Source organism: Bombina bombina, chromosome 7 (genome assembly GCF_027579735.1).
Source record: "Bombina bombina isolate aBomBom1 chromosome 7, aBomBom1.pri, whole genome shotgun sequence".
Taxonomy (NCBI): domain Eukaryota; kingdom Metazoa; phylum Chordata; class Amphibia; order Anura; family Bombinatoridae; genus Bombina; species Bombina bombina.
In genome coordinates, this window is record NC_069505.1 from 523,413,296 (window position 1) to 523,431,684 (window position 18,389).

Genomic DNA, 18,389 nt, shown 5'->3' on the forward strand with positions numbered 1-18,389 from the left:
ACAGGTGGAAAACCAAAGTCTCAAAGCCTGTCTTAGAGAAGTGTTGGCCAATAGGAATGCTGGAAATGACCACCAGGCTGAGCCCCAGGTTTCTTACCCTGAGAAATTTACTGGTGATAGATCCACTTTTCGCCAGTTCAGAAACGCCTGCCTGTTGTTATTCGATTTAAAACCGAGAACTTATCCTACAGACAGATCCAAAGTATTAACTGTTCTCTCATACCTGCGAGGGGAACCTCGGGTCTGGGCTGACTCATTTTATGAGTCCCAGGACCCAATTCTGAATTCTTTTGATGCCTTCTTAAAGGCTTTATCCAACCTTTATGATGATCCTTATCGTCAGATTACTGCTGAGACTAAACTCAGAGGACTCAAACAGTTAAAAGCTCCAGTGGAGGAGTATATTACTCGTTTCAAGATTTGGGCCAGAGATTCGCTCTGGAATGAGGTCTCTCTCAAGAATCAGTATCGAATGGGGTTGTCAGAGGAAGTAAAGGACGAACTCTCCAGAACTGGCATACCAGATCGCCTAGAGGATTTCTATACTTTAACAACTACTATAGATCGCAGGCTCCGAGAGCGAAGGCAGGAAAAAGGTAGTTCTAGCCACCCCACACGCCGCTTGCTCCCGACTCCGCCTACTGCTACTGCTCCCCCTGACCAGCCTATGGACATTAGCTTTCTGAGAGGACCTCTCACTATGCAAGAAAAGACCAGACGCCGTAATCTCAATCTGTGTATGTATTGTGCTGGTACGCAGCATGTGGTTAAGGATTGTCCCCTGCTTCTGAAGCAAAAGCGAGGTAAGACAAAATCAAATAGTAACTGTCTTCACACAAAGTCAGCTACATCAACTTACTTTACCTTACCTTTACAATTACAGTGGGATCAGCACAGGATCAGCAGTAACGCCATTGTTGATACAGGCGCTTGTACCAATTTCATTGATGTTCGTTTGGTTCATTCTAATAAAATTCCTTTTCAGTTAAAAAGCATTCCACTGCCTCTCAAAGTCATTGACGGGTCACATTTAGCTTCTGGTCCGGTGTCACATCAAACTGTCCCTCTGTTAGTCACAACTCCCTCTGGTCACACTGAAACAATTACTTTCGATATCATATCCTCTCCTATTTACCCTATTGTACTGGGAATCTCTTGGCTTCGTTTACACCAACCCACTCTGCATTGGTCCACTCTTTCTCTCTCCTTCCCCTCCTCTTACTGTTCTAACACTTGCTTCCCTAGGAAACATATTTTGATCACATCCACTCCTGTCATACCAGTTGAATATTCTGATTTTTCAAACGTTTTTGATAAAAAAGAGGCAGAGGTATTGCCTCCCCATAGGGCCTATGATTGCCCCATAGATCTGCTGCCTGGTGCAACCATACCTCATGGTCATATTTATCCCCTCTCAAGACCTGAGTTACAACACCTTAAAACTTATATTACTGAGAATTTAAAAAAAGGGTTCATCCGTCCCTCCACCTCACCTGCAGCAGCAGCTATGTTTTTTGTAAAGAACAAGGATGGGTCTTTACGCCCGATAATAGATTATCGCGAGCTGAACAAAATAACAATAAAAAACAGATACCCACTACCTCTCATCCCAGAACTGATTGAGAGGTTACGTGGCGCCACAGTGTTCACTAAACTAGATCTGAGGGGTGCCTATAACCTTGTCAGAATAAGAGCCGGGGACGAGTGGCTGACCGCATTTAGGACTAGGTATGGTCTCTATGAGTATACGGTTATGCCATTCGGTCTGTGCAATGCCCCGGCGACATTCCAGAACTTCATTAATGATATTTTTAGAGATGTCCTTGACACGTTTTTGGTTGTCTACTTAGACGACATTCTTATTTACTCACCCTCTTTGACAGAACATATACAACATGTCAGGCTTGTGTTGTCTAGACTACAAACACATAGACTCTATGTTAAATTAGAAAAATGTTTGTTTCACGTCACAGAGGTGTCTTTCTTGGGTTATCACATCAGTAAGGGTCAGATAAAGATGGAGGATAACAAAATTTCAGCCATATCATCATGGCCTATACCCTCTTCTGTGAAAGAAGTTCAAAGGTTCTTGGGCTTCGCAAATTTTTATAGACGCTTTATTCAAAACTTTGCTGCCATCACAAAACCCCTGACAAATTTGACTAAGGGAAAGACTCCATTTTGTTGGACACCTGAGGCTCAAACCGCCTTTGACCAATTAAAGCATCTCTTTACCACCTCTCCGATACTCCATCTACCAAACACAAAGTGTCAATTCGTATTAGAGGTTGACGCATCAGAATATGCCATTGGCTCCGTGTTATCCCAGAGATCCACTCCTAAGGACTCATTACATCCTGTGTCTTATTTCTCTAGGCTCCTGACACCAGCTGAGCTGAATTATCCAGTTGGTGAAAAGGAGTTGTTGGCTATTAAGTCATCCTTTGACCAATGGAGGCATTTATTGGAGGGTACGGAGCAACCTATAGTGATATTTACTGATCATAAGAATCTACAGTATCTCCAGACAAACAGAACTCTTTCTGCTCGACAGCTCCGCTGGAGCCTCTACTTCTCTCGTTTCTCCTTCCACATTGCCTACCGTCCTGGCATACGGAATGGAAAGGCAGATGCTTTATCTAGAAGGGATAAAAAGCCTGAGTCTACTCAATTTCCATCCACCATCATTCCAAAATCTTCTTTTGTAGGTCTTCTATCAAATGATCTCACAGATCTAAAAACACATCAACAACAAGACATTACTAAAACCGCTTACACGCTTACCCCTGATAATGCTGGAATCCTCTACAAGGATTCAAGGCTATATGTTCCACCCTCGCTGCGAGATCAGGCAGTGTCCATTGCCCATGATTCATTATTAGCAGGTCATATGGGTATACACAAGACACTTGACCTTCTACAGAGGTATTTTTGGTGGCCTTCTATGAGAACCACTGTTAAAGAATACATCAAACTCTGCGTTACCTGTCAAACCTGTAAGCCCTCACACCAACCACCTCTGGGTTTACTACAGAACCTCCCTATTCCCGAATTTCCGTGGACTTCTGTCTCCATGGACTTTGTAGTTGATTTGCCTAAATCTGAAGGTTACACCGTCATTTTTGTTGTTGTGGATCTCATGTCAAAGATGGCACATTTCATTCCAACCGAAACTCTACCCACTGCACAAAAATCAGCTCAGTTATTTCTTAGAGAGATTATTCGTTTACATGGAATACCCACTACAGTACTCAGCGACAGAGGCTCACAATTCACCTCAAAATTTTGGAGACATCTTTGTACCTCACTAGACATACATCAGTGTTTGACCACATCGTACCACCCACAGACCAATGGACAGTGTGAGAGAACCAACCAGTGGCTGGAGCAATTTTTACGTTGCTACTGTTCCCACAAACAAGAATCTTGGGCCACGTACCTCCCACATGCTGAGTTTGCATATAATAATACCACCAATACTTCTACGGGGTTTTCTCCCTTTTATATCAATTCAGGCTACCATCCCCGATTTCATCCATTGCCTATGACACACTCACCTTGTCCTCAGGTGAATGATCTCGTCAATTCCATCAAGCAGACTTACGTCGCCATACAGGATAACATCAAGCAAGCACAGGCCACCCAAAAGAGGTTCTATGACCTACGCCATCGCCCTCATCCTACCTACGCTGTAGGACAAAAAGTCTGGTTATCGGCAAAGAATCTGAGGATTCCAACTCCTTGCAAGAAGTTTAACAAACTTTTTGTTGGTCCTTTTTCTATCATTGCTCTTCCAAACCCGGTTACGGTGACTCTACAGCTTCCTCCCACTTACCGCATTCACCCGACATTTCATGTGTCCCTCATCAAGCCTTGCTACTCTTCTACCCCTCTATCAGCCACTTCCCTGGGTTCTCCTACCCCGGATCCTGAGTACGAGGTCCAGGCCATTCTGGACTCTAGACGTTGGCATGGTGAACTGCAGTATCTGGTTCATTGGTCTGGGTACGACTCTTCGGAGGACTCTTGGGAACCCGCTTCGAATCTCTCTGCAGATAGGTTGGTCTCTTTGTTTCATCGGAGGCATCCGGATCGTCCTTCTCCCTGAAACCTCTTTGATGTTTCCTTGGGGGGGGAGTATGTCATGGTCCTATCTTACACATTCCACCTTAATATATACTTTGCCATATCAAGCCTATACCACCTTAACATTGTCTCCTCCTGCCTATAAAGCCTGCACTGTCTAATTACTCTTTGCTGGTTTATTGAAGTGATTAACTCACAACTCCAGCTTGTATCCTGGTGAAAGAAAGTACTCGGCTGCATTTAAACTACTTCACTTGTACACCTTGGCAAAAGCGCTGCTTGTTGTCTTCCTACCTGGCTTCCTCTGACGTCACTGCAAGCCATTCACTCCTCACACGCTGCTCAGGCCTGGCAGCGTTCCAACTTCACAGCGTGCACAGACTTCCAGCTGCTCTGACACAGCCTTCCGGATCTCAAGCACTCACAGTGCCTTCAGCTTGCAACAAGTATAGCGACACATGAGGTTATCAGGTTCCGTATAAGCTTTTACTTGTTGTGTTCTAAGTCTGCTACTCTCACTACTTCCATATTTAAGCTTGCCATAATATTGACATTCCTCTATGTGTTACACTGTATAAATCTGCCAGCAAGCTACTAGCACTACCATTACTAAATGGTTATATTAACTCCTCACCTGCAGTGTGCCATATTAAACATGCTATGAGTACTAATCAGGGTATTTTCCTTAACTAGTTACTGCTCCTGTCTTGAGAAATATATATCCTTTGTTCTGCCTCTAAAGCATTCCTGTATTCATTACTCTTTGATATTGGAAGCTTATTGAGGCAATATAAATACAGATTAGGATTATATGCTTCCTTACTAGCAAGCATATTTCCCAGTTTGTTACATTAACATATTACCACAGTTCTACTTCTAAAGTACTAAAGATAAGTAAAGCATTGTCACATAAACAAGTGATTTCTTACACATTTGCTTTACACGCTAAAGGACATAACATGCTTAATCTCATTTGCTTTACATGCTGATGGATATAACATGCTTAATCTCATTTGCTTTACATGCTAATGGATATAACATGCTTAATCTCATTTGCTTTACATGCTAAAGGATATAACATGCTTAATCTCATTTGCTTTACATGCTAAAGGATATAACATGCTTAATCTCATTTGCTTTACATGCTAAAGGATATAGCATGCTTAATCTCATTTGCTTTATATGCTAAAGGATATAACATGCTTAATCTCATTTGCTTTATATGCTAAAGGACATAACATGCTTAATCTCATTTGCTTTACACGCTAAAGTATATAACATGCTTAATCTCATTTGCTTTACATGCTAAAGGACATAACATGCTTAATCTCATTTGCTTTACATGCTAAATGATATAACATGATTAATTTTATTTGCTTTACATGCTAAAGGACATAACATGCTTAATCTCATTTGCTTTACATGCTAAATAATATAACATGCTTAATCTCATTTGCTTTCCATGCTAAAGTATATAACATGCTTAATCTCATTTGCTTTCCATGCTAAAGGACATAACATGCTTAAGTTTATTTGCTTTCCATGCTAAAGGACATAACATGCGTAATCTCATTTGCTTTCCATGCTAAATAATATAACATGCTTAATCTCATTTGCTTTCCATGCTAAAGTATATAACATGCTTAATCTCATTTGCTTTACATGCTAAATAATATAACATGCTTAATCTCATTTGCTTTACATGCTAAAGGACATAACATGCTTAAGTTTATTTGCTTTACATGCTAAAGGACATAACATGCTTAAGTTTATTTGCTTTACATGCTAAAGGACATAACATGCGTAATCTCATTTGCTTTCCATGCTAAATAATATAACATGCTTAATCTCATTTGCTTTCCATGCTAAAGTATATAACATGCTTAATCTCATTTGCTTTACATGCTAAATAATATAACATGCTTAATCTCATTTGCTTTACATGCTAAAGTATATAACATGCTTAATCTCATTTGCTTTACATGCTAAAGGATATAACATGCTTAAGTTTATTTGCTTTACATGCTAAAGGACATAACATGCGTAATCTCATTTGCTTTACATGCTAAAGTATATAACATGCTTAATCTCATTTGCTTTACACGCTAAAGTATATAACACGCTTAATCTCATTTGCTTTACATGCTAAAGTATATAACATGCTTAATCTCATTTGCTTTACACGCTAAAGTATATAACATGCTTAATCTCATTTGCTTTACAGGCTAAAGGATATAACATGCTTAAGTTTATTTGCTTTACATGCTAAAGGACATAACATGCGTAATCTCATTTGCTTTACATGCTAAATAATATAACATGCTTAATCTCATTTGCTTTCCATGCTAAAGTATATAACATGCTTAATCTCATTTGCTTTACACGCTAAAGTATATAACATGCTTAATCTCATTTGCTTTCCATGCTAAAGTATATAACATGCTTAATCTCATTTGCTTTACACGCTAAAGTATATAACATGCTTAATCTCATTTGCTTTACACGTTAAAGTATATAACATGCTTAATCTCATTTGCTTTACACGCTAAAGTATATAACATGCTTAATCTCATTTGCTTTACACGCTAAAGTATATAACATGCTTAATCTCATTTGCTTTACACGCTAAAGTATATAACATGCTTAATCTCATTTGCTTTACATGCTAAAGGATATAACATGCTTAATCTCATTTGCTTTACACGCTAAAGGAACCATGTGAATGCGACTAGTCAGTTTACCATAACGAGATAAATCATGAGCTAGTTGATCATTTCTCAAAAAAGGAGGCACATTAGAAATAAACAGTCTCACAGTTGGAGTAGATAGAGGTAAAACAGTATAAAAAACTCTAAAAATGACAACACCCTCTGAGATGACTTTTGGCTAGATTATGAGTTTTGCTTTATGGCTCATAACGCTGCTTTTTCACTACCGCTGCTATTACAAGTCTTGTAGGTATAGCTGTATCGCACACCTTTTTGGCAGTAACGCAACATAACTACCGCACCTTTCAAAAAGTCCTTTTTTAATGGGACTTCCATAGCGCCGGTATTACGAGTTTTGCCTGGGAGGCCAAAAAGTGAGCGGTACAGCCTATACCGACAAGACTTGCAAGTTATTACCGAGCCACTCATAACGCAAAACTCGTAATCTGCCTGTTTGTTAGCTATAGTTGTTCAGTGCTCATAAAAACAACCACTGATTTATTAATTCGTGATGCAGACTTAATATTACTGCAAACAACAAATTTCCCTACAGCTAACACACAATCCTCAACATTAACATCATTTCCAGGGCTGATTCTGACCCCATGGAGCCAAATAAGGCTCCATGTACGAAGCAGCAACAGCTGCTCCGGAGCCCTTGCGGGGCAGGTTTGCATATGCGAGCCTGCTTCCCGCAATGTAAGAAGCAGCGGTCATTAGAATGCTGCTTCTTACACCCTACGCCACCTCTGAGGTGGCAAGGGAAAATCACTGAGAGCTTGCTCGCTCTCGGTGAGAAAAAGAGAGAGAGAGAGAGAGAGAAAGAGAAAAAGAGAGAGAAAGATAAAAAGAGAGAGAGAGAGAGAGAGAGTAAGAGAAAAAGAAAGAGAGAGAGAGAGAAAGATAGAAAAGAGAGAGAGAGAGAGAGAGAGAGAGAGAGAGAGAGAGAAAAAAGAAGAAAAAGACAGAAAGAGAGAAAGAAATAAAGAGAAAAATAAATAAATAATAAGTTGTTACCTGCAGCTTAGACAGCGCATGGAGCAGGTGAAATACTCATCAGGGAAAAATGAAGTCACACTGATTTGGTCCTCTGGAATGTCCCCGGAGAATCTCTCACTTAGACTCTGCAAGATAAGAACATACTCAGGTACTGGGGGCACATTTTCATAGGCATCACATATTATTATTATTATAAATAAATGCTGTCCTGTTCCATAAAACAAAACAGGGTGTACAATGTTATACAAGACTAATATATATATTAACAAAATATATGGATCCTGCAGAAAAGCTAGAAATCTAAAGCAGTTCCATCAAACTATGGCTTGAGGGCCACATCTATCTATCCAATGGTTTTTGTGGCCCTTAGCACAAAAAAAAGACTTCAGACATTTGTTCCTCGCTTATTAGGTAATTAAGCATGTGTTCTTGTACTAAATTTGGTCAATTTCATATACCGTTAAAGTAATTAATAGTAGTTAATTTCCTATGTAATTCTGATCTAAAAATGTGATAATGATCTAGTTTTATTCTGAGCACAAATGTGAGAATATAGTTATGTGGATCCTAGCCAATCCCAGCAGTGTATTCTACTCCAGTATCCTCTCTTTTTCCCTTTACTATTTTCCAATGGCGTGCCTTAAAGGGAAACTAAACACATTGAGATTTTCATTATTTATTTTCCCCCTTTATTTTAATGTAGCTCTGTTGATTTTCTCATGACTTCTCAAGGCTAGCTCTGGTATATATCTGTCCCTAATTGGCGTTAAAGGGACAGTCTACAATATAATGTTTATTGTTTAAAAAGATAGATAATACCTTTATTACCCATTCCCCAGTTTTGCATAACCAAGACAGTTCTATTAATATACTTTTTATCTCTGTGATTATCTTGTATCTAAGCCTTTTCTGACAGCCCCCTGATCAAATGACATTTTATTTATTATCTATTGACTTTAATTTAGCTAAGTAACTATGTAACACACCAGCCAATCCACCAATTTAATCTACCTAGACATTGATTGGCTGATAATTCAATCCTGCAATCATTGGTTCCTCATATAAAGCCGATAGGAGCCTTGCTTGTGTCACTTTCAATTTTTCTTCTCTTGAGGAAGTCTGAGCGTCCTCAGACGAAACGCGTAGAGATCATTTTACTACTGTATATTATTCAAAGTACAGTCTGGATGTAAAGAAACCTTTATATGCTGTTTTAATCTGTTCATCTTGTAAGTAGCCATTTGTATGTGTGCTCTTACATCTAATAAAATTATACTACACTTGAATTGGGCTGCGCCTGTCTCTGCTCTCTATTCACAGTTTGACTTTAATTTAGTACTGTGTTGTGTTAACTCTGAACAATGTGTTCACTCCCGGGGAGTTATTTATCTATATGGCACACATGAACTTTCTCCTGTTGTAAAAAGCTAATAAAAAGGACTATATGTAAAGTAGTTAATTGCAGTGCTGATTGAGGTCCTGATTGCTGCAGCCTCTCATTTTGTGTCATTAGGATAATTTGAGCCTTACTAGCTCCTGCATTAAATGTGAGTGTATGTGTTTATGTGTGTCACTGTGCAACCTGCTTATTTTATCGTAAATTTAAGATACCTCTATTGGGTTCATATATGTGCTTATCGGGTGTATCATAGCCAGCGCCTCACCAATCTCTAACCTCACCGCACATCACCGAAGCAAACACACCTCTTTCTCCTAATTATATACACAATATAAGCCAATTAAAACCAAACAGCCTGCAATTAACCCTTAAATTGCCTGCAAACATTCTTGCTTTTACTTAAATATTATTAACAGAAAACTGGTAGGTGTAAATAGCAGTTTTCAATAACACTAAATAATACAAATAATCCTTTAGTCAAAATTGTATCCAATCTTATAGCAACATTACCCCCCGCATTGAGCGCTTAGCAGGAAAGGGTTGTCTTTGTTTTCTTTATCTGTTTAATTTGCTAGTTCACTAGGATTTTTTTCATTAAAGGGACAGTCTAGTCAAAATTAAAATATCTTGATTCAGATAGGGCATGGAATTTTTAAAAACTTTCCAATTTTGATCATCAAATTTGCTTTGTTCTCTTGGTATTCTTTGTTAAAAGCTAAACCTAGGTAGGCTCATATGCTAATTTCTAAGCCCTTGAAGGCCGACCTCTTATCTCAGGGCATTTTGACAGTGCTAGTTCAAGTTTACTAATGGGTTGGAAAACCAAGCAAAAAACTTTAAAAGATTGCAATCGAAAGCACAGTTTGATAAAGCTATAGTTCCTAAAAAAATAAATATGGCTGCCATTGTGTCAATACATATGTTACTGGTACCTGAAGAGCACTGAAGACATGACCAGGGGGTCGGGATGAGCGCGTGGAGGTGTCCATCACCTGCTTCCTCACAGCTTCTAGCAGCCCAGAGAAATCAGTAGGAGGTGTCACTGTCTTCACCCCCACATATCGGATGGAGCTGAAGGCTTCAGGAGGGTTTCCCAGCTCATGGAACCTCTTATGTAATTCATTCTCAGCCTTGCCAGGAACTTTACCGCCTGTGAGATAGAAGAAGGTACAACTAGATAGTGCCAGGCTTGATGTGACATTATGTACGTTATACGATAAGTAGTGTTACTGCAACAAAAAAAGTGCAGTGTCCATGTAAATCAGGGGTTTTAAGATCATTGTTTCTGAGGGCCACTGGCCAAGTGTTCTTCTCCCATGGGGGCCGCTTGAACTGAGTAAGTGCTGCTTAACTGGATATACTAGGAACTGGAAGTGACATTTACCCAAGTAGTAGTGCATGGTGGGAGTTGTAGCCCACAACAGACATACACAGTTGTCTATATTTATCTTGTGAGCGCCAATTATGAAGTGATTATTCAGGAACTGTGTAACAACGTAAAAAGTGACATTTACCAAAGCAGTGCATGGTGGGAGTTGTAGCCCACAACAGACATACACAGTTGTCTATATTTATCTTGTGAGCGCCAATTGTGAAGTGATCATTCTGGAGCTGTGTAACAATATCAAAAGTGACATTTATCCAAGCAGTGCATGGTGGGAGTCTACACTTGACGTTTGTTAGTGCCTATATATAACATCAACTACTTACACCTCTTAGAACCCTAAAAAAAATATGATAGCCCAAAATAATGGTTTACCTATTAAACAAGGGAGGACCAGATTAAACTATGTTGAGGGCTGCATATGGCCCCATGGCCGGTACTTTGAGACCACTGATGTAAATGTTATATGATGCTATGGATGTAAACTATTTTGTAATTTGTTGATATTTGTGTTTTGTTTATTGGCATGACAACAAACTTTATTCATGCGTACCTACAAATAGGCTCTATCTTGATGACATCATCACAGGGTGACATTAGCTCAACAGGTCATGCACAACAGCAACAGATACAAAAGGCCCAAGTATTCTAAACCTATTTCCTACTGAAGAGCAAGCTTAAAGGGACATGAAAGCCAACATTTTTCGTTCACGATTCAGATAGAGAGTTCAATTTTAAACAACTTTCCAATTTACTTCTATAATCAAATTTGATTCATTCGCTTACTATGCTTGAAAGAGAAGCAATGCACTACAGCTGGAGCCAGCACATCTGGTGAGTCAATGACGAGAGGCATATATGTGCAGCTAGCTCCCAGTAGTCCACTGTTGGTCCTGAGCCTACATAGGTATGCTTTTCAACAAAGGATACCAAGAGAACAAAGCACATGTGATAAGAGATGTAAATTGGAAAGTTGTTTAAAATTGCATGCACTGTTCGAATCATGAAAGATTAACTTTGACTTTAATGTCACTTTAATTATGTTTTAAGATAGTCTTATGCATAGCCCATGAATTCTTAAAGGGACATGAAACATTTTGAGATTGTAATACAAAATGTTTAACAGTGCATATAAAAACTTTACAATATAGTTTCATTATTTATTTTGCCTCCCTTTCCTGTAGTTTTCACTGTAAATTTTGTTTTCCAATTCCTGACTTTATTCCAGACTTTAGGAGCATAACAGTGCTACATTCTACACAGTCATTGTTTGACCAGTCTAGTTACTCATGTATATCTGTCCCTATCTGGCCTCAGCAGAAGAGATAAGTGTTTTTTCTAGGGTTTCCTAGGTTACAATATGTTGACCCCCCCATTGATCAAATGAGACTACACATTTTCCATTTCTTTCTTTACAATTTAAAGAACTAATATAGCTTTAAAAATAGATCTGCATCCTATTCTCAAGCTAAAATGTGCTCTAAATACATCACTATGTCTAACACTTTTACCATTTAGTGTCCCTTTCAAGGGATAGTAAAGTCAAAATTAAATTTAAATTGATTAGATAGAGCATGATATCTTAAACAATGTTTCAGTGATTCTATTATCAGTTCTGCAGTCTTCTCTTGGTATCCTTTGTTAAAGAGTAATCCTAGGTGAGCTCAGGAATGTGCACGTATTTAGTCATCTGGCAGCAGTGTTTGCAACAATGTTTATAGCAATGTTATACATAGTTACAAACACTGCTGCCATAGAATGCTAAAGACACATGCATGCTCATGAGCTCCTATTAGCCTACTTATGATGAAGCACATGTACGCATGCGCGAAATGCGTCAGTAGGAGCCTTACCGTACCTATCTGAAGTCTCCTAACTGAATAAGCCATTGACTGCACTGGCAACTTGGCTGCGGTATCAAAAAGCACATTTGATAATAGAAGTAAATTAGAATGTTATTTTGATTTACTTTACTGTACCTTTAAATTTACCTTACAGTATTTATCCTTGGCAAATCAACTGGAAATCTGCCCCTGAATTAACCAACCTCTCTATTTGGGTATGGTGGTTATGTGATTTTAGGGACACATATCTTACAAAATAAAAAAGGGGACTTCATACATCTTATATGGTTGTTCTTGGGCTCATAATAAAATGTATTGAAGTTGCAAAATCCTCTGAGCAGTACGTATGCGTTTGAGATTAGTACCTAAAAAACTTGCTACTTGTTTCTTTATGTGTATATTATTTTTAAAACAAAAACCTGCTTAAAACAGAATATCTGCTGGTGTAATATTGTTGGCTTGTATGACCAAAAGAAGACACCAATTTCTCAACTAATATTATCCATGAGCCCCTTGCCCAAGTTCCTCACCTTGGCCAAGAAGGTCTGTACGACTAGTTTCATGGAAAATAAGCAGAGCTGGTCCCAGACTGGACAAAGTAACCTCAAGCCCACAGCGGCTGGATAAGGCTTTGAGTTCGGGAGTGAAGAACCTTAAGTATGCCGAGGATGCCTGCCCCAAAAACTGAAACATATCATTGTGCAGCCTTTCTGCCCGTGTCCTATAAACGACCAAGTCTGACACAGCAAGGACCTTCAGGAGAAGACGGAGACGCTGGTTCTGCTTGTCAGTAGCCCCCAGTAGACCTTCGGTGTCCAGGACAATCAAAGACAGGGATGGGTCATAGGCTGCCCACACTCCTACTGTGCATGAATCTTGGGTGGGAGATGTTCTGAAAACCTCAAGACCTCCAAAAAATGTCTCATTGAGGGTGTGGGACTTTCCATCTCCAGTGTTGCCGAAGATACAAAGAACTTTGACAGGATGTTGTGGGTTACAGTCAAGCTTGACAAGAAAATCTGTCACACTTTGCACCTGAAAAGCAAAGAAATTATGTGTTTTAATTAACGTAAATGGCTACAAATATCACATTACTGGAGGTATCTTCATCCCTCAGAGCACAAAACGTTAATATATACCAAGAAAATTCTGTGGGTCACCCCCAAAACAATATAGATTAACATTCCTCTCAACATTCCCATTTGACTTTCCAGGGCATGGAGTTAAGGAACCTTGTGGGCGGAAAATACTGCCGCTGAGGTATGGCATGGGCATGGCCAGCATTCTCATTACACGGCGAGTCCTGGGGGGTCAATTTATTAAATGCCGGGCGGTTATGATTCACTGTAGCGAATTTTGTCCGCCCGACATCGCTAAATTTAACATTGCACAAGCATTTCTTGTGAAATGCTTGTACAATGCCGCTCCCCTCTGCACATATGTGGCCAATCGTCCGCTAGCAAGGGGCGTCAATCATCCTAATTGGATCGGGATGATTGCAGTCACAATTTAAGAAGCAGCGGTCTTACGGGCAGAGAAAGCAGCGTCCGCTGCTTGTTAAATCTAGCCCCTGGACTGAGTAGCTACAGCCAGAAGGCAAAGCCAGACTTCCCAACCCAAGACAATCCCATTTGGGACATCTGGATTAGAAATTATACTCAATACGGCAATAAAATAAGATTATATTGTATTTGAATCATGAAAAAAAAATGGTTGGTTTCATGCCCCTTTAAGCTTACTCTTCAGTAGGTGATTGTAAAATCATGGGGTGCTTACTAAAACAGGAACTAAAACTGGGGTGGAGGGGTTGGCAGACAGGAAGAAATTCCAGAGTAGTTTACCTATGATATTATACTGCAGATGTAAAAATGTACTTTAAAATGCTGAAAGGATGAATGTGCAGCATGAGGAGAAGAAGTAACTTAGATCTCACAAGGACAATAGTATTATTTTATGGAATCTGGTGGCAGATTACAAATAAACCAGAATGATGTTTTAATAATATTACAAAATGTATAAAACAGGTGATCCAACATTCTTTTTCTGTCCTTCCGATTACATTTACATACAGGTACAAATCCCCAAATCCGGAATTCCAAAATCCAAACTTATTCTGAAATCCAAACTTTTTAAGCAATACTAAAATTATCAAAAATGACCGTTTCTCTGCCTGTGTCTTTGCTTTGTTGTTAGTGATCTAAAATGCATATTATAGTCTATATTGATTTAAAACAATAAATATTACCTTTCTGGTGACAGTACTGTGCTATCTGATGGTACTATATATACACAGAAATATTAAAATGATATAAAATTACCTTTAGGTTACATGTATAATCTGTATAATGACATGAAAATATTGCATAAGATATTGTTGTTCACGCTTGGTCCCATCCCCTCTCCAAACTGTCCCCTTGTAAAAATGCAAATATTCAAAGTCCAAACGTTTGCGAAATCCAAACCTTTTGCGATCCTAAGCAGTTAGGATAAAGGGTTTTCTGCCTGTACATTTTAAATTATTTCAATTTAAAGGGACAGTCAAGTCAAAATTAAACTTTCATGATTCAGATAGGACATGCAATTTTAAACAACTTTCTTATTTACTTGTATCATCAAATTTGCTTTGTTCTCTTGTTATTCTTTGTTGAAAGCTAAATCTAGGTAGGCACATATGCTAATTTCTAAACTCTTGAAGGCCGCCTCTTATCTTAATGCATTTCAACAGTTTTTCACAGTTAGAAAGCGCTAGTTCATGTGTGCCATATAGATAACATTGTGCTCACTCCCGTGGGGTTATTAATGAGTCAGCACTAATTGGCTAAAATGCAAGTCTGTCAAAAGAACTGAAATAAGGGGGCAGTCTGCAGAGGTTTAGATACAAGGTAATCACAGAGGTAAAAAGTGTATTAATATAACTGTGTTAGTTATGCAAAACTGGGGAATGGGTAATGAAGGGATTATCTATCTTTTTAAACCATAAACATTCTGGAGTAGACTGTCCCTTTAAGGAACGTAAAAAATTAATTTTAAATGCACAGTAGTACAATTCAAATTTTTAAAAAACATTTTTTTGAAAGTTAGAACTACTTGAATTATAAAGTTTACCCTGCATATGACTCACTAGCAATACAGCAAAAAAATGTGCATTCACCTCCTTACGCACTTCCGCAAGTGTCATTAAGATCAAACATTACCGCGTCATAACTGGAGCACGGAATCATGTTGCCAAAATGCTTCTAGTCAAAAAAGCGTTTTCTTATTCCACAGGGTGTTTTTTTGCTTTCTGACACTGCAACACACTACACATTGATTGCTTGATCAGTGCATAAACTCATTTACGTCTGTCCCGAACTTGCCATACGAAAAGAGATAAGATAAACATAATTAGGGCAAGGGCTTTCCAATGGGTGTGTCTCTGGACTACAAAACAATGACAATTTTGCTAACAAAAGGAAATGCTAATAAAACATTTATAAGCATATATTTTGAGATGCAGTGATCAACAGCTGATATATATTGTGCTTATATAAAAAAATATCTTAAAACTTCTTTCAAATTCATATACTTAAAGGGACATTAAACACTAAATAAATGCTAGATAGAATGATGCATTCAAAGAAACGATTAGTCTGAGACTAACATGTAGATGTATTTTATAATGTTTCATTAGTTGTTTAAATATTGACAAAAGAAGTGTAACGTTTTAGTGTCTAGCTGCCATGTTGTAACTTAGGTTACCTTCTCTGCTGTGGCCAATTAGGGACAGTTATAAATAGGTCACTAGACTGCGCAGCCAATGGCTGTGTGGGATATAACAGTGTTCTGCACTTCCATTTCTAACAGCAACTGACAAGCTCAGACTTTCATTATTTATTTTGTCCCCTTTTCCTGTAATTCCATTCTGAAAGTATATTGCAGATTGTTATATATATATATATATATTTATATATTTTTTTTTATCATTTTATATTACCATCTCAAAGTGTTTACTGTCCCTTTAAATGTTACAATTGTTTCATATCACAAAGATAGCTCATTTAGATAATTCACTATATATGCCTTGCACTTATGCTGGAAATATATTCCATGTATTAACTTCAGTGCTTCTACAAGGTACTTAGCTGCAGCCCCTAATGTGTTCCAAGTGACTTGTTATACCTACTGCAGAGTATTAAATGTATAATAAGTTGTTCCTTTGTGTTTATTTTTGTATTTAAAATAGATGTTTTTGTTCATTAAAACCATCACCTCTTGTTCTAAAAAAAAATGGTCTGACCTGCTAATGCTATCTGTGTCTAAACACACAACCTAATAGTAAGGCATTCGCATTTTTAGCATAGGACAGTTTCCGCAGGCAAATGCAGCTATTTCAAATAACAAAATAAAGGTAAAGGAGCTGCTAGCAAAACATTAAAGGGACATGAAACCCAAAGATTTTCTGTCATGATTCAGATAGTGAATACAATTTTAAACAACTTTCCAATTTACTTCTATTATCAAATGTGCTTAATTCTTTAGGCATCCTTTGTTAAAGAAGCAGCAGTGCACTACTAGAAGCTAGCTGAATGCATTGGATGAGCCAATAACATGAGGCAGCCACCAATTAGCAGCGTATGATCATTTTCAACTATGAATACCAAGAAAACAAAACAAATTAGAAGTTAATTAGAAATCATGAAATAAAAAATGTGGGTTTTATGTCCCTTTAAATACACTCCAGCAGGTAAAATAGACCATTGGGAACAAATTAAAGGGTGGAGTAGAGTACAATTTCTCATTAAAGGGACAGGATATCCAAATGTCGAAGCACTTGAAAGTGATGCAGCATAACTGTAAAAAGCTGAGTAGAAAATATCACCTGAACATCTCTATATAACAAAAGAAGATATTTTAACTCAAAATTTCCTCAGAAGCCACATCACAATGTAAAGGGGCTTTAAGCAGCCAATCAGGATACTAGTCCCAGGACATGTTTACATAATGCTCTCTTTCTAATGCATGATAGATTGTGTTTTTGTTTAATGTCCCTTTAAGGATATGAAGTTGTTGTTTTTTTGTTCAGACCACGTTCCAGTTTAGTTTCTCATTTATTTATGTTCTTGTGGGGATTTGCTCTACACAACTGTACACAATTTGTTAGGTAAAGTTGCTATAAAAGCACATGCACAATACAAATATGTAGAACACACTTACATAATGTAAACATAAACACACCATATTGTGCCTTGTCACTTCCTGCCCAGCGCTGCTCCCCCCCCCCCTGCTCCCCCCCAACTGCTCACCTGCAGGGTCTCTTCTTCATCCAGTAGCAGGAAGCTCCGCCCCTCCTCAGGTTCACTCAGAGGGTCCCACGAGGTGAGCTGAGACATGGTCCTGGGTCACTCAGCTCTGCAGCCTCACTAATGGGGGAGGTAAAGTCCCACGGTCCCTTTCAGTTTCATTACATCGCACAAAAACAAAGAGGAGAGTGACCTCTACTGAGCAGCCTGAGAATTACTGTCATTGCATCTCACTAGGGAAATTAACCCATAATACACTGTGAGAGGAAAAGAGAGGTCAGACCTTTTATTGTACAGTGTGGGGGAGATCAGACCCTGTATTATACACCACGGAGCAATCAGACCCTGTATTGTACATTGTGAGGGGAGATCAGGCCCTGTATTGTACAGTGTGAGAGAGATCAGACCCTGTATTGTACAGTGTGAGGGAGATCAGGCCCTGTATTTTACAGTGTGAGGGAGATGAGACCCTGTATTGTACAGTGTGAGGGAGATCAGACCCTGTATTGTACAGTGTGAGGGGAGATCAGGCCCTGTATTGTACAGTGTGAGCGAGATCAGACCCTGTACTGTACAGTGTGAGGAGATCAGACCCTGTATTGTACATTGTGAGGGAGATCAGACTCTGTATTGTACAGTGTGAGGGAGATCAGACCCTGTATTGTACAGCATGAGGGAGATCAGACCCTG

General features: G+C 38.7%; 1 protein-coding gene across 3 annotated transcripts in view; it reads right to left on the reverse strand.

Annotated features, from left to right (window-relative positions):
* The window catches only part of LOC128666967 (zinc finger FYVE domain-containing protein 1), an 89,048-nt gene extending 71,195 nt beyond the window's left edge, over positions 1 to 17,853 (reverse strand). Inside the window, exons 1-5 of one of the 3 annotated variants that reach the window (XM_053721804.1) lie at positions 17,703 to 17,831; positions 15,572 to 15,771; positions 12,951 to 13,455; positions 10,125 to 10,342; positions 7,812 to 7,918 (exon numbers count right to left, since the gene is read on the reverse strand). In XM_053721804.1, the coding sequence (XP_053577779.1) occupies positions 7,812 to 7,918; positions 10,125 to 10,342; positions 12,951 to 13,455; positions 15,572 to 15,598 (857 nt within the window). In that variant the 5' untranslated portion in view covers positions 15,599 to 15,771; positions 17,703 to 17,831. Of the gene's footprint in view, positions 1 to 7,811; positions 7,919 to 10,124; positions 10,343 to 12,950; positions 13,456 to 15,571; positions 15,772 to 17,702 lie in introns of all 3 variants that reach the window. The other 2 variants (XM_053721805.1, XM_053721803.1) reach the window with 2 other exon arrangements.
* Positions 17,854 to 18,389: the final 536 nt, after the last annotated feature.